Consider the following 23,623-nt stretch of genomic DNA (forward strand, 5'->3'; position numbering starts at 1 on the left):
GTCATGACATCTTACAATGCAGAGCCTTTTTGTCAAATTGCCTCATGTAAAAAGAAATGTAACAAAGTGCTCACAGGTGGAGAAAGCATTTAACAACTGGTCTTTTATAAAAAGCTATATGTTAAAGATGTAAAAATAAATGAAGTGTTGAAGACCAAAGAAGAGAAAGATGTGGGCCAAAGTCACCCAGCTTCAAAGTCATTAAATTTACTTTAAAAAAAAAAAAAAAAATCTATTTGGACCTCAACTACACTGAGTTTACAGAAATCAATTTTGTTAAATATTTAGCTTCACAAACTCTGCAAAAATGAGTTAGTGACCTACAAAAGTCATATATATAATACATTATCTTAAAGATCGTATTTACAAAACTTATTCACAAAAAGACTGCAAAATTCTGATTCAGACTGCAGTGCCTTGCCTTGAGTTTTCTGAAGTTATTTTCAAAAAGATGAAAGATTATTGCTCTAATTTCCATACACAGAAAACATTACATTATGCAGTCTTTTCAAATAATTCTTAAGAGATTGTGTTTGAGAAGGAACATGAGTACACCCTACCTTCATATTAAGTCCTTATCAAAGATATTGCATTAATCCATTATATAGTCTTTTATAAAGTGCACTCAGCTGCACATCAATATGTAAATATTAGTCACAATTGTGTTTAAATAATTTAAAATTATTATCCTCTCTTTTTACCCCTTGGCTTCAATGGACAGGATTTTGGACTAGTATGTGCCAATTCATTCTGCACTGCTACCTTGCTTGGGAATTCCTGACTCTTGGGGGTAAGAGATTAAAAGCAGCATTTATATTCAGGAATTAATATAAAAGCATCAAGGCTAGGAACTACATTCTCTGTCAGATATTGTTACTAGAGAAATCAGAAAATCCTTATCACCATGACTTCTCCAGGCACTTTTGTCTGCCTGTAGTTAAAGGGCTTTGGATAGCTACAGTAAATAGACAAGGTACACCAGGAGTCCACCCATCCTATCTACTAAAATGCCATTGCCAAATTCACATTTCTAGAGGCAGGGCGCCAAAAATATTCATGACCTTTTCTGTACACCACAATATACAGTAAAACAGAGACTGCTGCTACTAAAATCATTTGTTGTTGAGTTGGGTTCCCCGCCCCCCCCGAATGAAGTAACTTAGGACATCATGGTGATTAACGGGAAAAATCACTTATTTCCATAAGGCCAGTACGTTGCCATGAAGAATGCGTAGCTTTCCTTTATAATACTAGTGCATCATTAATACAGCGCATTCTTGTTTGAAGATAGGGTTCTAGGTGTCAGCAGTATTTCTGTTAAAGAAAAGAAGAAATAATCACCAGAGGAAATAAAAAATACCTTTGCTGAAAAACTGCTCAGCATACTGCATTTTGAAGAGGAAAGTACTGACAGTCCATTTCTAAGCAGAACAACAGTATTTTAGTGCTCCACTTTGAAGATAACTGTGTAGAAAAGAAATGGCTGTCCCAGAATTTCCTAAACACATTTTCTGGGTATCTCCACTGTATGATATGTGGGTTTGGAAAATCTGACATTTCACCTTCATTTTCCCCTCTTTATAAAAGGTACTTGTTACATCAAGGTCCTCCCATACCTTACTCATCCCCCAGAAATCCTCAGTTTACTTTGGCTGCTTCCTTAGGTACCTTAGACAAAATTTCATGAGTTACTTTCTACTTGAATAGATTTAGCTTATCTCAATATTATGTTGCTCATCCATTGGTATTTTGTGGAAAGATTACAGAAAATATATATTTAGTATCTCAGCCTTCTGTGCAGTGCCTGTTATTAGCTCGCTTTTCCCTTAAATAAGGGGCCTAAATTTTTCCATACTTTCTTGCCATGCATACACAAGCTATGCCAAGGTATTACAAGGGTAAGTACCATCATCAGCTTCTGCCAGGAAAAGGATACTGTGCTACCACGATCCTTGCTCTGACTCATGAGAGTTATATGTAATCTTTTACATCTGCCAAAGATGCTTTTCACAATCTCCATGTTTTGCTCTCTGGGGTTTCTCCAGGCTCAGAAGTATTTAAGCATTCTTTGTGCGGGTTAAGCCTAGATCCCTTGACCAAAAATAAGGTATCTATCGGGACATACAAATGGTAGGTCCACAGGTGTAAATACAAACAAAACAGGGTAACTGGGAACAGGACTGTGCCAGAGAAATGGCCTGAAGCAAATTGTGCTCAATGGGAAAAGAGTCACCAGATGTTTTCATCAGTCCTTACGTACAGCTTACCTGGTCCGGACCCATAGGCATCCCTGACATAGGCATGGTATTAATATTCATCTGTCCAATATGGCCACTGCTGCCATTCATGTGCATCATACCGTACGCTGCTGGATTACCTTGATGGCTGAACTGCTGCTGTGGGAAAGAACTGAAGCACAAAAAACCAAATAACATTACCTTCCAAGAAGTTCACACATTGATATATTGCCTTCCCTGCACCAGCTGTCAACATGTCAAAGATAAGAACTACATAGTCACCAGAAGCATAAAACTATTTTTACATTTACTGATTTCTACCTAGTATCTGTTTAACATAGAAACAGAAATTTCCCTCCCAAAAGGAATTTTGAATTTTTAGACACTCACAGAAGTATGTGCATACAGAAACCTTTTTGGAGGTTTCTGTTACAGCTGTACATTGTAATGCTATTCTGAACTTTTCCATTTCCCCTCCAAGTTATTTTTTCAATATTCAAAGACTGAATGTTGCTTCCCGTTAGAAAGACTGCAGAGGTCCAATAGGAATAAATGGAGTTAAGCGTAAGATACATTTAATCAGTCTATTTCCTAAACCAGAGCAGTATCAAGGACAATACAGACACTAGAGATACAATTATTTTCCCCTCTTCTAAATCCTTTTCCCACTACAAGCTATTTAACATAGCGTCTACTTTTGAGAAAACGAAAGACCCTTTTTGAGCTACAGGATTATAACCAAGAATTTCACCTGCTCCTGGTCATGCTTCCCGATGGCCAGCCCTTCATCTCAGGGGACTGGTACATTGTTGTTGTCTGAGGATGCTGCATCATAGGATTCTGGGAGGGTCCAATTCTTGATGACATCATTGGGTTGGGAGGGCTTGATACTCTGCTAAATGCAGGATCAGGTTGTTGGCTTATTCCTTAAAAAATGAAGAACAGAATATACTTCAGTTATCATCATCTAGTACTTTTAGTTTAGCTTCTTGCGATGATGGGAAGGGAAAAAGACATACTTTTTTGTAGAAGTATTTTCCATTTTTCAGAATGATCAGTATTTAGGTAGTTTGGATTAATAATAAATGAAGAAAGGGAAAAGAACACCAGACACAAAACCCCAACATGTTAGTACTAGTACCATAATTAGGTGGATAGGGGAATTGCTGTGGAGGAACTTGAGCCATCGGAGGGCCTGTCAAAGCACTATCCATGCCTCCTGAGGCGGTCACATTTGGTGGCGGACTGAAGGCCTGAGGTTGCTGTTGCTGCTGCATCATCATTGCCATCCTCTGTTGTCTAAAATGATGACTTATTAGCTCCCTGTTACGCTGAGCCACCATCTGAGCATTAAGAAAACCTTGCTGCTATCCCCCAAAGAAAAGAAAAATCATATTAGAAAACATGTTTACAAATGAAATCATGTCAATCAAGCCACCTACACTTTTTCTAACTCTTAAGACCCAGCATATCCATTACCAGAACAGAAAGTGAAGAAAACCCACAGCCAGTACAAAAATCATCAAAATACCAGAGCTCTTCATTTAGTAGTCATTAGTGCTAAACAAATGACAAAGTACATTATCTATCATATCCTACATGGAAAAGACTATTGACACACTGTACTGATAGCATGACCTAATGAACAAATACCTCTGAAGTCTTATTCATAAGAGAGGTTAAAAAAAAAACCCACAAGTTTTTTTAATTGTACGAGGGAAAAAACTAAGACAAAAAGGAATGCTGTGGAACCATGAAACAAGGTCCAAATTATAAAAACAGAGGTGTAAAAGATTTGTCTATTTAAAAATTACCATTGCAGATGGCTAGTGTAATAATTACCTGTGATCCCAGCTGTGGCTGCATAACTGGTCTCATCACCGCACTATTACCACTGACCGGATTTTCCATTTTCATTTCAAGCGCTTGACGCGTCTGATTCATAAACTTGAAAAAAGACATTTTAGTACTATTAGCTTGAAATACCTGTATCTGAACAAAGTACTGGCAACTCCTCCAAAAAAACATTCTTTACAAACCTCTTGAATCCATAAAGTACAACGGTTAATTTTTGTCTTGTTTGATGTACCTGAAGTACCAAACTATTTGGTTAAGCAGCTCAAACACACACACAAAAAACCCCCCCTCCAAACAGTGTACAGCACTAACTGGCTTTTTTTTTTTTCCCTTCCCTCACAATTAGCCGTTAGGAATAAATATATAGCAGAGTCTCTATTTGTTCCAAATCATGTTTTGAGCAGAAGGGTATAACCACTAGCTTTGCTTAAAATGATAAAATTCTGTCTCCTTCCCTCTCCATCACAAAATCCCAAAGCCATACAGACTGAATTAGCGTCAACAGAACAACCAAAAGAACTCGCATTATTTCCTAAGGATTAACCATTGCCATTCCATGCCACGTAGCACTGCCTCTGTTTTCCGAGTTTTATTTGTGCATTGTTTTTGATATCAGGACTGCATTTTCACATGGGGAGTTCAAAGCTGAAATCATGCTGCAATTTTTTAAGGAGTGCTTTCAACCCAGTGTTACATCTACATGACTGTATCTACTCTTTCACCTTTCATCCTAAGAAAATACCTAAAATGATGTCAAATCAATAAATGGAAAGCAAACCCCTATTTCAGTAAGCCCAAATGGTTAGTTAGAGAACACAGTCAGAAAGAAGTAACATTTGATTTACAGGAGAAATGCAGCTGCCCATTTAACGATATCAGTGAGATTCAGAAAAAATGCTAAATTTTAACATGGATAAAGCGATCATCCAGAGCTACGTAGGACAAGAGTGCTGTTCTAAGTAGCAATAGTGTTGTGTGCTGCAGGAACCAATCCAATCTGTCACTAAGGAGGTTGATGAAGGAGAAACACTTGTCCTAATAAAGGTTCTTTCACTCTTACAGCCATTAGGCAGTCAGTGTGAAAAGCACTGTTAAAATGAAAGATCCGTCCTTTCAATCATCTGCTCTAATATCAATTTTCATATTCGTGAAGCAACACAATTCAGTGTGCACCTTATTCCACTCTGAAACAAGAAGAAAGTGTAAACGCAGGAGGTAAAAGATTACCTGCTGCCCCTGAAGCCTCTGCTGGAGCTGCATGCGGAGCTGCTTTGGTGTATTGGTTCGAGGTCTCATCACATTTGCTCTAGGATGCATACTTTGAAGTGGAAAATTGCTCTGTTGGCTCATCTGATTCATCACTGAATTAAAGGACGGTTGTTGTCCCTGAATGTTACTAAAACCTCCCGGCATTGCTGCCCCTTGCCCTTGATAGGGCTGACCATATAACGAAGGCTTCTGGTCAATCATAACTGAAGATTCCTGACCTTGAAATGAATCTTGTTTGGGTTCCAAAGCTTGTCCCTTCAACAGATACAAAAGTGTTTTCACTAGCAGTATATTCTTTAAGTAGGAATTCCTAAAGAAACAATAAAGCTAACACAGCATACAACAACCAATAGTTTCTTGGGCAGAACATAGCATGGACAGATTACTATTAGTTTTGTCTCCAAACAAATGAAGTAACAAAAGTTATTGTTAATACATTTTTTTAAAATCACTTCTGCTGCACACTGCTTACATAGGCAGACCAGTATCATTATTCAAGCCCTTCTGCACTTTTAAACTGCTATTTGTACAAATGACAATGTGCTTTTGAGGTTTTTAGCAAGCTCCAAATTATTCATAGAATTTCTTTTTCCTATTTGCTAGCCATGTAAATTCAAGCTGTAACTGGAGGAGATGGAAGCGTCCTACTCACTAACACATCACTACCAGTCAAATATCTCACAAGCCAAGCTCAGCTGACAATAGTTATACTAAAAAAACTCAACACAATTATCTACTTATAGAATTATTTACACCCACCCCCCCCATATACCGAGGCATATTATAATAAACTTAGATAAGAAGATGCCATTTTATTTTTTTTTAATGCACAAGAAATTCAACACTGAGCTTCTCCAATGAAAATCGTTACTCAATGTAGATGCTTCCAAAGGCAGATTTAGGAAAATGATGACAAGGAAGAGAGGAGACACAGTGACTGAGGAGGCCCTCTTCTCTTCCATTTCAAGTAACAAAATAATACGGAGTTTTGGAAAATAAATGGCCAAAATCTTTACTTACTTGGTTTACAAGATCAGGAATTCCTAATGCTCTGTCAATTTCTTCCAGACCTGTGACATCCGTGTTACTCAGCAATGTGTGCAGCTGATCCAAAAGTGCCCTTTCATCAGTCTGGCCTTCCATATTTGGTGTTGGACATAAGAGGTCATCCAAAGAGTTCCTAACTAATTGTCTATAAATATAAAAACATTACAACCATTATGGACTATAAAGGCAATACATACTTTTTATATCATATATTGACCTGGAGATGGTTAAGTACTATAATCACCCACAAGACTGAAGTAAGACTTAAGAACTTAAGTCCCAAATTTAGGTCCTAAAATGCGCAGTCAACTGCCATCTATCCTTGAACACACGTAAATTCTGTTTTCTCCTGGCTTCTGCATGTGCCACAGAGATGACTTCAGATTTTCCCACCTCTTTCTCCGTGTCTCCCAATTCAAGGATTGATTTTGTTAGTAAAGCCTTTTGTGGAGCTGGGTTAAAAGAGATCCTGTGTCCTATCACGAGAAAACAGCAGCAGAAATGCAAATAGATTCTGACTCCAATCTGTTATCCCCATTGTATATGTGACATTAATTTTTTTTCCAGGTTTTAAATTCTTCTCACAAATAGTGTTGTATTTAAACTTATCTTAAAACCTTCCCCGGTTCTACCTGTTTTGTGAACCTCGTGGTGCTTGCTCCATGGACAGCATGTTATCAGGCCACGATCCTGGTTGGTTAGATGGTCCTGGCTGTCCATACGGATTCCCCCCCATGCCAATGTTTATCTCATTTGGCCCTGCAAGGTAAAACATTTGTGTGTTTTTAAAATAACAAAAGGTGTTGTCTTGCTCTCCCAGTGTTCACACTGCAGATGCTCGCACAAATTGTCAAACAGCTTCACGAGCTTTCCATTAGTATGTCTTAAAGCATATACACACACAAACTCACACTCAAGATATATTTCTGAAATATAACAGACCACAGATTTAAATATGACAGTGATCTAAAGCTGCTACCCTGTTAAAGCAGAATTGCTGTTTCTAATCCTTAAGCCCCTAAAATAGGAACTGGACAGATACAGCAACATTACATCCAAAAAAATAAGAGTTTTCTGGCCAAGGAAATCTGGGTACTACCAAATATACATTGTCATAGTGACATCAACAACAGTTGGCATTTTAAATTCCAAGACAGGGTGAAAATCAAAAACACAGAAGGTATGTAACATTTTGCTCTTTGGGAGTACGGTCTGCCTTCTACCTATTCAGAGACATACAGCACTACATAGGAGAGTTTGCATCATCCCATTATTTCCCAATATTTGTAGGAATCACCTAATAATAATGATTTATGGGAAGTTAAGCTGAGGAATTCTGACTCAGTCAGGACTGCACAAATTTCTTCCTGATTTAGCCTTATATCCATGTGTCACACTGAAACAGTAAGTCTGTCTAAGAGAACTGGTAGCAGCCCTGGTAGCCTTCCATGATAAGAAAGGAAAAAAGAAATGCCACTGTCTATTTCAGCCCTTTTTGGGCATGCTAGCATTGGCACATTAGACAGGACAATTTCAGCTGTAGGCTAAACCTTTGTTAGAGATATAGAACAGAAAAAAACCTACAGGCTTTAAGCCTCTCTTCATATTTTAGACTTGCAGCTTATTTTCTCTCAGGTGAACGTGAATACTTAAAAGAGAAGCTGTATTTGCAATGTGGTTTTACATGAAATTTGAATACTCCATGTGCGAATTTTGAAATACTGAAGAAAAAGCTTTAAAATAAAACCTGATTACCAAGAAGTTAACAGCAAAAAAAGCCCATCTATATCAAGTACAATGAACTAAATTAATCAGAATACTGGTATCTTCAAATATAATCAAAGACAGCATATAGTTCCTGGAATTTAGCAGAGAAGTACTGCACTAAAGAAACGCACAGAAATTATCCCCCAAAAACCTGGAAACTCAGCATGAATTATCTGTGTATGAAACACACGATATCACCAGAAGAAAACAAAAAGAACATCAAACAAAAAGTCATCAAATGTCCCAGTCAGGGAACAATAACAGTCTTTACCTCAAAAAGCCTTTGGATGAAAAGCCAGTATTCTTCTAAAACCAAAAAGATTCTGATGATGAATGCTTACTAAGGAACTACTGAGATTGTGCTAAGCAGGACAACAAAAAGTAAAGAACTTACTCATGTGAATCATTTGCTGTTGTAGCATTGGTCTTGTACCAGGTATGCTATTAGAGCGAACGGGCAGCCCCGACACAGAGCCACCCATCGTGGGTCGGGGAAGGGACGCACTAAACTCAGGTCCTGGTCTCAACATTGAAGCAGAACTTGTAGGTTCCAATCTGTTCACTTTGGAGTGTGGCAAACCCCAGTCTCCTGACTGATGCTGATTCATTGCTACATTTCTGTTGGGAGCACTTGCTATAATGAAGAGCAGAAAATACAATAATTTTTCACCTAGAATACATTACATATTTTGGTTTTAGAGTTATTTTCATAAGGTTTTGTTTTACCAACAAGGATACCTGCCAATGACAGAGCAACTCACCGAACTCCTACAAGAGCATCTAAAGCCTACCATGCCAAGTTCTACATCATCAAACAACTATATTAATCTAAATGTATTTAAAAGTATTAATGACTGACTGCCATTGTGACCTGGTTCTTGCTTCTATATATCAAAAACATATCTTAATTCAAAACTCAAAATAGTAAAAAATAATTTAACTACTACACAAAAGTAAAGTACTGGTAATACTACACAGATAGTAAACAGTTATGTTCTTATAATTTTAGCCAGGGATAATAATTTAAAAGTATTTATATGCTGATGATAAAATCAATATTCTTTAATGTTAAGGTTTGTTCTAATCAAAATTCAGATTATAATCCTGTGACATTTTTTACATAAAAGCTTTTTCCTTTACAATGAGATCTATTTGTACACAATCAACAAACCTAGATTTGCTCCAAAATTTTCCTGGTTTTCAAGCATTCTCGGACTTCCACCCATTAAGTTTTGCTTTTGTAACATGGAGAACGCATTGACATTCCTCACTGGAGCACTTGAGCCCACAGGGCTGTCTAAAGACATGGCTCTGTTGAAAGGTGGGCGGGTCGTCTGCACAGACTGAGGACTCCTCATACCTGTTAAAGAATTAAAAGATGCATGCAACTGTATGTTTTAAATAGAAAGTACCATTAATTACTTAAATAAGTCTGATCTATTTATGGGCACGTATATTTGACCTTAAACAAGCCAAGAATAGTTATTTTGCTTATGTTCTCATGACACAAATCACATTTTGAGTACACAGTTAGGACCTTTTACAGGAAAAGCCAAATGCAGTTCCCTTTGGCCCTAGACATAAAAAGGTTCATTTTAACTTAAGTTCTGTAATGAACCATGTTTTTAACATTTTGAAACACACTAGTATTACAGACTCCTTGATATATATGAGTGGACTGGCCACCCTTTGGATAACTCTGATACGGAGACAGAAACAAGTAAAATGGTCCTGTTTGGACCAGGCTGAATCCAGATGCAGTGTGTTCCTCAGCACAATGTACTACGTGGACTAACCAACCCAGAAATCACTGTGCTCCACAGCCAATAGCGTCAGTGGCCTTACGTGTTCTTGTACCTGTTTTAACATTTTTTGTTATCCATATTTCACCTCCTTGGGTTACCTCAGCAATCTATTACCCTACATAATCAAGAGATGACCAATGTTATAAAAGGAAGTGACAACTGCAATGACGCTGGTCTATTACCAAGGTTATCTTCCCTTTCTACTCGGCTTCCTACTGAGGAAGGGCATTCCTCTCAATGTCGACAAGGAGTACTGATTAGAATTTGCAGGCCATAAGATGTTTTTGCATAGAGTAAGTGGGAAATCAAAGGCTTGCAGCCAATCCCACATTATTTCCCTAGTCATTTGTAAGGAACAAAAAATTCTCAATTTTAATTTACAACTCACAAAATATTTTTCCTGATGTCTTGTCTCTGAGAAATCTACATTAGACAAACCCAGAAAAAACCATAATATAAGGGCCCAAAGTTAATGTTATTCATTGTGTATATAGTAGATGAGTGCTGTCAAGGCAGCTGATAGTGTACATAATTGCCTATGAAAGCATAATTATCCATTTTGCATTACATTTGTCCTTGAAGATACAGGAGATCAAGAAAGCATTCTCTAAGGATTTGAGGATGCATTATGTTTACAACAGGTAAGAAGATGACCCTAATTTTAAAACCAAAGTGATATTAGATGAAATTCCTTACCCAATAGGGCATTTCCTTGAAATAATCCTTGCTTTGTTCCAAGGTTATTTCCATTTGCAGACATAGCATTATTGTAGAACTCTGAACTAGTCAGATCACCTAGAATTGCATCCAAATTATCCAAGTCTCCACTCATCTGAAAAAAGACACAGTAAAATACCAAGGTTATTTACTGTTATATGGCTATCCTTCAGCTTTTATTTAGCTCCTCACTGATCTCAAAAGATGTAACTGGGAGACAAATGTTTTAGTTCACTGGCAGTACCTTGGGTGCTCTCTCAATTTCCAAAGAACTTCAGATATCATTTAGTTTATTGTTTTAGAGTATTTTTCTTGGCTAATTTGGGGAATTAGGAGAAACCAGAGGTACATATAAATAAAACAAAAAGCACCTTTGAGTATCAACATTTCAGTCATCACAAATTACTAAGATGAAAACAGTAATGAAAGCAAACAATGTCACGAATGTGTACCATTCAGTGATAAATAATGTATCTGTTGTATACAAAAAGCCTAATTTGATCACTGGTAAACACAACACCACATGAAAAGTACCCACAGATTTTTCTTGTCAAATGGAGCCCTAACCTTCTTTAAAAATTTGTCTTTAAATCAGATGCAGTTTTAACAGAAAGAGAATTGCATATATAGTGGATTCATATCTTCACAAAACAAACTTCTCTGAATATGTTAATTAGATCTCAGGAGCAAGGACTGAAACTACACATTGGGTACCATTACACAGTTGCTAGTGACTTTTCCATAAGCGGTACTCAGAAAAATGTTATAAGGTGTTTCATTTACAGTCACCCATTAGCTAATATAAAAATTGTACAGTAATTTTTTATTTACATAGTTATTACTGACTTAGGAAATCCAGGTTCTAAGATACCAACATGTTTTCAGTAACCTCTGCCACACTGACCAGTATTACTTACTTTGAAGCATTTGGAAATGTGACTTAGGAACTAAATACAAAAGAAATATTATCTACACTTTGTAATTTTAAGAACAGCTCTCCCTAACAAGTGTACTGCTGCTTTCAGGAGAGTTGTTTCATGGTGATATAGTTTGCTATATCATGACATTTCTTGGAATTTCAACTCTAGAAACATTGAAACAAATAAATATACATATATATACACAGCATTCAAATAAATATATGTATTTGGAACAATGTTTTCCCTCGCTGTAGGAAAAAAAAAAAATGCTAAAACCAATGAATGAACTAAAACCAATCTACAGCTATTTTAAGTATTACACGTTTTTGCGTATTGTTTATATTTTCGAAACAAAATGTTTTTTACCTGTTGCTATTGTATTGCCAACTAATTACAGAAGCAGTTACAGCTCCATTTCCTAATAAGCCATAAAAATAAACATGTGCTATGTGAAATAGCAATGTTAAATATCTGATTTTAAGCAGTAATTTATAAATATACGCTACCTTAATTGTACCATAACTTAAAGGTAACATTAGTCTAGGACTTCAGTACAGCACATTTGGTTAGATACGTATCCTGTAGTTCTCTTTGTTTGTGTTTTTTTCGTTACAATAAAACCTGAGTGTACAGTTTCACACCATTTGCACAGAACTTTCTTAGAAATGTTTACACACGCATGCAAAAAAGGGTGTTCTTTATTTAGCCATGGACTGTAATAAGAAAATATCGGTTTGTTCACTACCATCATTTTATGTTATACTGTACCTCCTCCGCTGGTTCCGTTTTTATTTTCATCTCTTTTTCTTGACTAGAAGTAGGAATTGTAGAACTACTGCATTGTCCCATTTTATTATCCACGCTTTCTACTTTAGGCTTCAACTCTTTGGAAAGCAGGTCCTTCCCATCATCTTTATCTAACAGATATCTTAGTAAAGCATTGTTTTCCTTCTTCTTTGGGCTCAGTTGTTCCTGTTTGACAGTGCCTTCTCCGCAGGGGGCTGTATTACTAGCCTCATGATATGTGTCTTTACCAGTAGCTTCAGCTGTGATCTTGGCTACCTCTGCAGGAGAATTACCATTCTGCAACAATTTATGTAAAATCCTATGCTTCTCTTGCAGGAGTGACCCATGCACGTTTGAGGAGGAAGATACCCCTCCAGATGTTGACGAGGAAACTCCTGAAGGACTGGTAACATTGGTAGAAGATTCTTTACAATTTGAGTCTAAAGGCGAGTTTGACGCTGTAGAATGTCCTCTGTCATCTGAGGAGCATGTGAGTAGCTGAAGCAGTTTTTTATGCCCTTTGCTTTCAGGCGGTCCTCTCTGACTCTCAGATGCCTCCAGATTTCCCTCTTTACTGTCTTTTTCACTAAGGAGATCCCTGCTGTTTGACTGGCATATGGAACTTTCCACTTGGTTTTGTTCACAGTACAAACCAGAAGGGCTTTTGGAGTCCTGGGTACTCGTTTTATTTTGCTGAGCTATGTTCATGTTTGGAGAATTATCCAATTTTGGACCTGGTGAAGAAAGTGTTGATAAAAGGGAAGTTCCAACACCCTCACTAATGGCTTGAAGAGCACTAAGAGAACTGCTGGAGAAAGTGCTGTTGCCCGTGTTGCTGGCAGATCCCATTGGAGAGTGCATGCCTGTATCACAGGACAGAGATCAAAACTTATTAGACTACAGTACTGTCTGTATCTACTTTTCCTTTGGATTATGCATGACTGCCACTTTGAGTTAATTATTTTAAAATAAATTTTTACCATGAAATTAGGTATACTACATTTAAGTAACACACGCAAGGTCACATAGAACCATTACAAAGGATGAAAGACGGAATTCAGATGAAAGTGAGAAAAGATAACTTAAAAAAAAGAGCTAATAGCAAAAGTAAAATACCTGTAACTGGAGAAAACTGGTGTGAACTCATTTTTGGACTCCCTCGATTCCTAGGAGATATCATTAGATTCTGTTGGTTGGAAGTTAAACCAGGACTACCATGTGGTGGGCTACTTATATTTAACCCGTAACTGTTGTTCTGATAAGCAGAGGACTGCATTCCAGGTCCAGAGTTCACTGGCCCCATATTACCAGGGCCTCCGTATCGCGTGCTGCTGAGCTGACCCACTGCGCTGGGATCTCCCATACTATAGCTCCTGTTCTGCATTGGCATGACTTGACCAGGTGACATGTTCATAAGACCACCAACAGAATTTGTGTTTCCAGGCACAGGTGTTCTGATGCTTTGCCCAACTGAATTAGGATTTGGCCGGTATCCATTTTGTTCTCTGTAAGTTCAACAACATCCCCAGAAATCCCAAGAAAACAAATTAAAACCTTATTTGGAATCAAGTGCTACAAAGACAGAATAACATTATTAAATATTTTTCTAAATACTTTTTCGAAAAAAGAGCAGTGAGAATTCAAACTTCCACAAAAGCAGAACTAAGCCATGCCACTCATTTATTCATTACAGAAGTGCTTGGTCCTTTATGTGATTTGAGTTATAAGTATATACAGTATCACCCCTTCAGAAGTCTTTCATCAACAGTCATTAGTTAGATTTATCAGTTTAAACATCTTCCTTCTTTTACTCCCTTCCTGAGTCAATGTATGACACTATTCTACTGTGCACACTAACGATGCCCTGAACAATCTCAGCTACTTATTTTTCAGCATCTGGAGGCACTTTAACACCAGAAGCAGACAGATTGCCTCCAGAGCGGCATTTCAATTACTCTTGCAGTCAACAAGAACAGGTCATAGGAAATGCTATTTAGGTACATCATTGATGACTCAAAGTTAAATGTATCTGAGGGGGTTTGTTGTCTTTTTAATTGGTCTGCAATTAAAAAGAGTAAGCTAAAGCATGTAACTGAGCATTTCTATTTTCAGTGTTTCATCATTACAAATGTTAACCCAAAAGAATAATGAATACATAATACAGGTTCCATGCAGGTACTGAGGAAAAACCTGCTTTTTGACTGTGACTGTCTTTCTGCCACACAGTTAAGCTGGGAGTGTCACCGTTAGGTTGACACATTTATTTGTATGCTATGCAACTCTGCTTCCCAAGTTATTCCCTCTCTGAGTTTTAATCAGATAAGATATTTTGGTACACTATTTTTTCCAGGTATCTTCAAGGTCAGATATAATTTTAAAAGCTATGACACTTAAATGACAAACAGATACCACTGATGTCACCTTTGAAGAAAATGGGTAGAGACAAATCCATGACGGTCATTAGTTACAGGATTGCGAAATAGTTTACTCTTTGTTTGCGCTGTCACTATAGTACCATCCGCTAAAGAAAACCGATACAAAGGTGTTTCAGCGTGACCTTGTGTATAAGCTGTAAAGGAAATACACAAATATAGTTCATATTTAAAAAAAAAAACAAGAATTGTTAATATGCAGATCTACAGATCTAAAAATTTACAGATTTTTAACACAGTATCTTTCATTTGCTGAAGATTTAGAAACAAATAAAAACAAAAAACAAACCAAAAAAAACTCACACCCAAGATAGGTATTCAGAAAAAGGAAGTAGTCCACATTTTCTCCTACATTAGTAGACGGAAGATAAAAACAAACAAGATTATTTTGATGCTGCTGCATTTTCTGCTCACCATGCACAGCTGGCAAAGTTCTGCATTTGTTAACAGATTTCCAAGGCTAGGTTCATGGGTTTCCATGGCTTCTCCTTGGGGAGGAGGACTAATCAACGCTTAAATATTAATTGCGCTAATATATACAGGTAGTTAATATGCGATAGAAATGAAACTTGGAAGCCTTCAGATGAAATATTTTTACGTTTAAAAGTTTAAATGTTCAAATCAAAAAATTGTAGAAACCACTGTTTTTAATCTGAGCTCAAAATTTCTTGTTAGTTTAGGATTTATTTAATCAGTTAAGTTGAAGAACTTCCAGTGGAATGGAAACTCCATTTTCTGCCAGTATGAGTTTCTCTTTATTTAATATCCCCTCTACTTGAATTACTTTGTGAATCCTTCAAAAAGACTAGAGTTCAGAAAATGTCATCTGAAAACAGTGGCTGTATTTCCCTCTATCTATCAAGGTTATCAAATTAGCATTACAAAATACGTAACACTGGAACACTGAAAATATTCTGAACCCTTGTGTCTTGAATGAGAAAAAGGCATCAACACAACTGTTACGACTTTTAGTGAGCTACCCTTTAACAAAAGAAAGGATGAATTAAAATAAAAAGTCAAACTCATGTTAAACAAAAATAACAAGCTAATGATAATTAAAGATTACATGTTATTACAGAAATATAGCTGTCAATGTCATTGCTATATCATCTGTGGAAAAACAGTTTACTTCAGGCTCCCAGATCATGCATCTGATATTCTCCATGAAAATTATCAAAACAAACACATTAGAAAACCAAAATAACTTCCATCAGAATTCCTGTTTCTCAAGAGATCACCCTCCTTCAGCTTGTAAGTGAGAGTCACAGCAATTAACACTAACAAAAAATATGGAAAAAAAAGAACACAGTCAGACTTCAGCATTTTTGTTTTCCAGAAAAAAATGCAGCCGCTAGGAGCAGCAGTTAGACCAAACACTGCAAACAGATTTTTACCTTCATGATAGTGACGTTTGTTTGACCATGACTGTCCATCATTATGGCATAAGAACCTCTGAATACACCGACGAATTATATCTTCAAAGCCAGGTCTCATGGAAGACCGTAATGAGTTTGTATCGATGTTGACAAGTTTGCCTGTAACAGGAAAGAAAATACACAAGTTAAACTCTTTATGACTATGCCAATCCTTTTGTATAAATATGGTACGTTTCAGAATGCTCCAGTATCACCGTTTTAATTCTTCATCAGCCTAACACCAATTTTTGAGTATGCAGAAGTTACATTTATGAATTACCTGCCATATGAGAATATGATGCTGCTTGTTAAAACATCAATATTCAAAAGGATTTAGATAACTGACTAAGAGGAAGTTGAGCAGCCACAGGTTAATGCCAGAGCTTTAGAAAATAGTAAATGTAGTCTCTGGTTACAGGCACCCAAAGGATGCACGCACAGTAAAATTTTCAAAAATACTGACCAACTACCTCCACAAGTGAACATCATCAACACTAACTGGCATCTGAAAAAGCCCCATCTAGATTATACAAGTATTTCAACTTAAACAGCATAAAACACTTTAAACATTAGCTCACGTACTGCATAAAAATGCAAGCATTCTAAAGAACTTTCATTAGCTTCAGTTCTGATTTAAAATATTTCTTAGGTGTAAAGGAAAGCATAATGACAACCATTTGAAATGCTGCCAAGTCAAAACACAAGTAATGCTTTATACCAAGCTGCCAAACAATAGCATACTAGCACAGAGACAGAAAATGCATCCCACAGTTGTTATTATACCCCACTGCCAACAAAAACCAGTTGGGAATTCTCAGTATGAATTCTGCTAGTCACTATAGGTATACAATTTCTTTACATACTTGATTTATTTAAAACAAGAGCACATAGACAGAAAAAAAAAAAAAAAAAGACACCTTCATACCTTCATCTTGGGTATATTTCTCACCTGAAAGATCATGTCTTGTAATAAAGCTTTCTGGATTTGTTGGAAATACCCTTTCTGCAGTTGTGATACGACGTGCCACACAAATCATACAGGACTGCAAATCTGTATTGAAAAAAGAATGTTTCTTCTTTCATTTCTCTCCTGGTTTATTCTATTAAAGCATTCAATAAAGTAGCTGAAGTATCTTTCATTGTTAAAATGGAAGTATAAACAACAAGAATTGAAGTTTTTGTATTCTGTTCCTACTTACTTAAAAATGGACTGCAGAAGCCTCAGATTTCATAACACATACCAAATACCAAAAAGCTTTACTCAGAGATTTCTTTTGTGCACAGTAATTCCACAAAACTTCCTACCTTCACCCTCTTCCATCATAGCTCTTGGCTGAGATAAAGCAAAGCACTGCATTGTTTCATATCTTTGACGTATTTCCTGGTGGTTGCCTACATCTTCCAAAAGATCATGAGAGGTTTTCACCATCATCCGGCAATTGAATGTATGACTCTTCTGTCTCGGTGTTTCATTGGTCCAAGCAACTCCATTAACTTAAAAGAACACAGTAAGAATTTATAAAAGATTTTCAGATAAAATAAATTCATAACTGAATTTTCTTAATTTAGATACCTTGTTCCTAGATTACAGAGATTAAAGAATATTTTAAGATGCTTTCTTAATATACCATCAGTTTTATACCTTGGCATAAAACAGTAGTATTGAGAACCAAGTAAAAAAAAACTCATTTCCTTACATTACACTTGCAGTCACTTGAAGGAGAGCTGAAAAGCAATTCACATATTTAAAAAACAAGCAGTTCCCTCAGCTAGTCTTGTGGCATTAGGAAACATGTTCCTTTAGTATCCTTGTTTTAAATTACAGGCAAACAAACTGCAAAGGCTAGTACAGTGTGAATTTCCAGAACATTTATTTCTGGTGGTGTGCTTTAGTAAGAACACAGTAATATTTTTCAATATTAACATATTTTTGTAGTCAAATATTCTTTGTGCAAGTAGTTTGTTTTGAAAAGTTATCCACTACAAGTTGTTTTTTTCTTCTCTGATTGTTTTCAAATAGCCTAGTAACAGTCAACTTTTATTACCTGAAGATTTAGGTAAGTTTTTAAGAAAGTCCTTCCGGTCCTCTTCATGCAAGATACCATAGACACTTGTATTAACCAAATCTTCCTGTTTATATTGCAGATACTGTGTGACATTTTCTGACACAAATACTATGTTCCCATCTCGATTTACAACAAACAGGAAACCGTCCAATGCCTAAATATTAAGATGACAACATACATAAGACACACCGCCTAATTTGAACATAATTTAGTTTAAAAACTGTGTGGGTGATAAATATCAAGGTACAATACACACATTTCTTTCCAAGAGTAGAGGTGAAGTTTTAAATTTTTCTCTGAGGAAAATTGTGTCTGGTAAGGGATTATCTCAATATTAAAAATTAATCTGTTCATTTGTTATTCCATTGAGCTCTTTCACAGTGATAACCAGCCTTCTTGTTTCATTCTTGCTTTATTTGAACACCAGATAATGAATTTGTAATGTTATTTCAATAGCTGGCAAATTAAAACAAGAAGAAATTCAACAGAAACAAGTAGTAAGACATGAACATGAAGACATTTCCACCAGTGAGTGATGAGATAAGAGAACAGGGTCTATCCTCATATCTTAAATACTGTATTTTCTTAACTGAAAGCAAAATTCAGTATCTGTGTAAAACAATGAAGTTTCAACAGTGCTTTTTAATGGACTTGTAAATACAGGATTGGTTTCCTAGGCATAAAGAAAAGATATCTGCTATGGACCTTTTTTACAATTATTCTTAGGTTATTTTACTTGATGGCAACACTTGTTTAAAATGTTTCACAATTCAGAAACACAAACCCCTAGTCTTTGCAAAACCTCATTCATTTATTTTAATGCCTTTTAATGCCTTTAATGCCTAATTAAAAAAGCAAAATATCCCTCGTATTACTAAGCACTGCTTTAGTAGTAATTTGCTAATGACTGCTGGAGAAAGTGAAGCACAAGAATGAGAAAAAGCCAAATGCTATTCTTTTCTCTTTCCTTCTACAGAGAATTTCAGCAAAATTAAGAAAACATGATAGATTTTATTCCTGACTCTTTCAAACATAGTTCTGTATAGTTCTTGCATACTACTTATTACTATAGGGTTGCAGGCTTTATTGTAATGTTTTCCAACTGCCTTAAGTGGTTTTTTTCCATAGGGATTTACTAGGGCCTAATTTGTACTTGCCTGTAATAAAAGAGGTCCCAATGAATCCTTATCAATAACTCCTTGACCCGTAGAAGATACATCAGCTTTCTGAACATCATCATCATTAGAAACTGCTTTTCCTGAAACCCAAAAGATACATTTCAGTAAAGCAACGTTTCACATGAAGACCACATTTTAATATTACCAGCCAGACTCTAGGATGCGTGTGAATAAAGGCAAAAAAAAAAAAAGCATGAATGAGAGACGAGGTCTCATATATTGTTAGTTGCTTAAGACTAGAAAAAAATGTCACAGCTACGTAATGCCAAACTCTTTGCTCACATAAATTGACTTGGCAGTTAAAGTTGACAAGATCAACTTGTTTTGTGAACAGTATTTCTTCTGCTGCTTTTGGGATAATCTGTTTGATGAACACCTGCTGAATCTTTCAATGGCCATTAAACACACTCATTATACATATCTCTTCCTTGTGGTTTTATTTTGATCATCTCATCATCATTGGTCACAGTCTTCAGATGCCATCACCAGTGTTCTAGAAAAAGGCTTTGGTTCATATTAATATATGCATGTGTGTATGTATATGTGTGTGTGTATAATGAAATCATATTTTAAGAATCAAAATATCCTGAATAAATTCATTACAGGGAAAGGTGGAATGGGAATCCATGCCAGGCAGCAGAATTACAGAAAACATATGGTAAACTTTGTTCTGATACTTGCTGGCTGGCTGGCTAAGCAGACCACAAAGGAATAGGGGAAGATTATCACATATTCAACTCCATAGTGAAACAGAATTATTACATAAGAATATACTAGATTACACTAGAAGTTAAGATGAATTTTTAGACTTGTTTTAACATGTCTTCAAAAGACGTGGCAATTTACCATGACAGGTAAAATATACACCATAGCGCACTTGATTTTTTAATACTTTAGTGCCCAAAGAAAATACAAATATTTGGCAGGCTACAGTCATTGGAGGGTGGAGGTTGGGGTGCGGTGGTGTTTAAAAAAAATTTATAAATATATACATACACACACACACCATCCTCACTATACATTTCAGAAAACAGGTTTTGCATATATCGGTCCATTTAAAAAAAAATAAATAATTATACCACTTAGGTTTACCCTAGCTGACAAAAATGACTAAGATTTGATGCATTGCTATTTTCTCCTTTGTTGACTTGACTATATCCTGAGTGCAGCCAACTGCACTATTTAATTATTTGATCTCAAGCTAAATGTATTTTAAATATATTGGACTCCAATACTTAACCATTTAGGAAGCACATCTTAAACAGCACAAGAAAACAAAGTCCATAAAAATGTAATAGGAAGAAATAGCAATAAAAATCAATATATCTGATTGGAGGTGTGCCCCATAAGAAACTAGGTATTTTTTTAAGAAATTCATTTCAAAGCATTAAACTCCCTTTAAGCATGAAGTCCCTTGAAGTGAAAGACAACAGTACGTATTCCTCATACCAGTGGGTATTTGGTATATTGTACCAGCAGATGGTACAGTACCATCTGCTTTTAGCTTGTCTGCAGACTAGCTTAAGCTTTCCTAGTATTTTCAGGAAAATTATAAGAAAGGCCATACAAAGTTTTAAAGCCCTGATTCCCAATAAAAAGTAAATACTTGCTTACTTTTAAACAGAAAATTATTTAAGGCATATTAAAAGTTTGGTTCAAGTCAAAGTCTGAAGACTTTCTCAGTTACATGCTATTGTAAAAAACAGTACCTAATTTCCCAAGTAACTACTGCTTTGGAAAAGGAATCACAAGAAATTTAAACTATTTATTTAGGCTTAGCAGGGCACTGTACCTTGCTCTTTTATCTGTCGAATCTGTCTCACGGTTTCTTTCAAAATAGCACATTTGTCTGGTTTGACATTGAAATTGTCAATGTCACTCAGATTAGCAGATATCAGTTCAGCCAGTTCTTCAATGTATTTGCTTTCCTGCTCACGTCGACGCTTCTCACCACTGCAGGTCAGACTAGGAACCAAAAACATAATTTCATATACTTACATACCAGCATTCACAAAAGCTGTGCTCACTCGGTGAACTTTAATGTGCTTCATGTAGCACCTACCTACTAAACCTAGGTAGTAGTTATTATTCCAGCAAGCATAAATCTGAAGGGTGTGTGTATGTGGTTTGTTACATTGTTGTTTGGTTTGGGGTTTTGTGGGTTTTTTTAAGATAAATTTGTACTTAAAATACTTAAGAGGATATGTAAAAGCTATTCATCAAAAAATCCTCCTGTGATTACTCTATAATCAAATTTAATGAAAATATCAATTGTCTATTAGAAAATTGTAACACTCATACAAAAAGTATATTTTAACCTTAAAAGTTGCTTTAATTTGTTCATAATTTATTAGACAAATGAAATAAAATTTTAACATTCTATGAAATCCCTTTGGCTTGCTTGTAATGAGATGACTATAGAAGGTGATACCTCAGAAATTTCTAAGCATCAGGACAAAAATGCCATCTCAACATACAAGAAAAGCAGAATCCCAGACAACCTAATGTTGCCCGACAGTCTCTCTCTGAAATTCTTTTTCCTACATAGATCAATGTGCTGGTAAAGACACAGTCTACAGCCTAAATCAACAGAGAGAACAGTGTCACACAGAGAGTATGCCAAGAGCAGGAAAAGGAGGACTCAGCAAAAAGGAAGGGGCAAGAATGGGCACACTAAGGGAATCAAAAGAGAACAAATATTCTTTGAGAAGAAACCAAGTGACAGAGTTAGGAAAGTATGCATGGAGCAATACTGGAGAAAACAAATACATGAAAGATAAAGAAAGCTAATGAAGGATGACAAACTGAAAAACAGAATTCCTGAATGGACAGACATACAGACACTGGAGAAAGGGAAAGAGAAACTGGAATGGAGAACACTCATAAAGAGACACTAGGATATGGTGGGAGAATCTGAGGATCTCATACACAATCTGTTGCACAATGGAAGTAATTAGCATGAGACAGTAGGGACATATATAAAAGGGAGAAATGTGAGAACACATGATGCCTGGTATTTTGGTGAAACGGAAGACAAATTCAATAAACGTTAATAGTCTGTGGGAACAAGAACATGAAAGGAACGCACAGAACGCTTAACATGCGATGAAAAGCAATGAGGTTGGAGTGGGACAGAAAACTCAGTTGCTCAGATAATGATCTCTGACAAGAGTTGAGTGAGAGGCAGGAAGACAGCATAGAATGACAAAATTTGAGATGAATTTGCAAATAACTAGTATGGAGAAATGGAAGTTTAAAAAAAAAAAATGCTCAGCCTATTGCAGTATTCTGTGCTGACCACAACCACCTGAAATGGGGCCTGTCAAATCAATTACCAGATATAAGATGCTGCCTTTGAAACTTCTGCAAAGAAGAAGTTTTTCTTCTTTTGCCTTGTAATCACAGCTTCAAACAGTGATTCCTTATATGTTCATTCTATTAAGATTTCTGCAAGATTCTAATTATAGAGGATAGTTCATCAGCTTTGGTATATCTACACATAATAGTAAAGTTGTATATCTTCAAAACAGAGGCTGGCCTAGAGAATTTTTCAACTGAACAAATCTGAGACAATGAAAACTTGAAAAATATTTTACAAAACCTCATTTTTTAAAAAAAAAAAAAAAAAAGGAGAAAGGTCTATATAAACCTACCTTGCACCTGGTGTATCACAGGGCAATGGCTTGCGCTTCCTTGACTCATTGGTCAAGCTATCCAAGGAGTTTTCTCCTAATCCACTCATCTTAACCATGCATCAGCAACTAAAAGCAATAAAATAAGAACTGTGAATGAACCTCTCAAAATAATAATTCAAAACACAGAGAACATATCCAGCTAAGTTATTTATTTTTATCAGATTTATGAGTGAGTATTTTTACTGGAAATCCATACTTTTTTACTATTAAAAAATAGTATCTGGTTACCATTTTTTTAAAATCTATTTTGTATTTTGCCAAAACATAGGTTTACAGGGCTTTATATCAATGTAAGTAAAAATAAATGTAAAAATGCATTTAATTTGATTCAGAGATGTTTAAAATTTTGCACCATAGTACCAGGACCACTGTAGAGCTCCAATTTGTCTGAAAATAAAGTTTCTCAGTGTTTTAATGTATGTTTACGTACCT

General features: G+C 36.0%; 1 protein-coding gene across 1 annotated transcript; it reads right to left on the minus strand.

The window, feature by feature from the left end:
* Nucleotides 1-832: 832 nt before the first annotated feature.
* NCOA3 (nuclear receptor coactivator 3) lies at nt 833-23,244 on the minus strand. Its single transcript, XM_009702319.1, has 21 exons — nt 23,150-23,244; nt 21,289-21,461; nt 19,476-19,576; nt 18,298-18,472; nt 17,558-17,746; nt 17,202-17,303; nt 16,232-16,372; nt 14,827-14,974; nt 13,522-13,910; nt 12,388-13,268; nt 10,679-10,814; nt 9,345-9,537; nt 8,572-8,807; nt 7,043-7,169; nt 6,384-6,555; nt 5,322-5,618; nt 4,080-4,184; nt 3,379-3,601; nt 2,989-3,163; nt 2,268-2,409; nt 833-1,314 (listed from the first exon to the last, which is right to left on the minus strand). The coding sequence occupies exons 1-21, from the start codon at nt 23,236-23,238 to the stop codon at nt 1,303-1,305; spliced, it is 4,206 nt and encodes a 1,401-aa protein (XP_009700621.1). The 5' UTR covers nt 23,239-23,244; the 3' UTR covers nt 833-1,302.
* Between the last annotated feature and the right edge of the window lie 379 nt (nt 23,245-23,623).

The sequence above is a fragment of the Cariama cristata genome, unplaced genomic scaffold (assembly GCF_000690535.1).
Source record: "Cariama cristata isolate BGI_N322 unplaced genomic scaffold, ASM69053v1 scaffold686, whole genome shotgun sequence".
NCBI classification, from domain to species: Eukaryota; Metazoa; Chordata; class Aves; order Cariamiformes; family Cariamidae; genus Cariama; species Cariama cristata.

Excerpts from the sequence above, each read along its gene's own strand:
- NCOA3 (XM_009702319.1), bottom strand. The coding sequence starts at position 23,238 with ATGAGTGGATTAGGAGAAAACTCCTTGGATAGCTTGACCAATGAGTCA. Across the intron at positions 17,747-18,297 it reads AAACTTACCTAAATCTTCAG|TTAATGGAGTTGCTTGGACC; the intron begins GTAATAAAAGTT and ends TGTTCTTTTAAG. Across the intron at positions 13,269-13,521 it reads CCAGTTTTCTCCAGTTACAG|GCATGCACTCTCCAATGGGA; the intron begins GTATTTTACTTT and ends CCTGTGATACAG.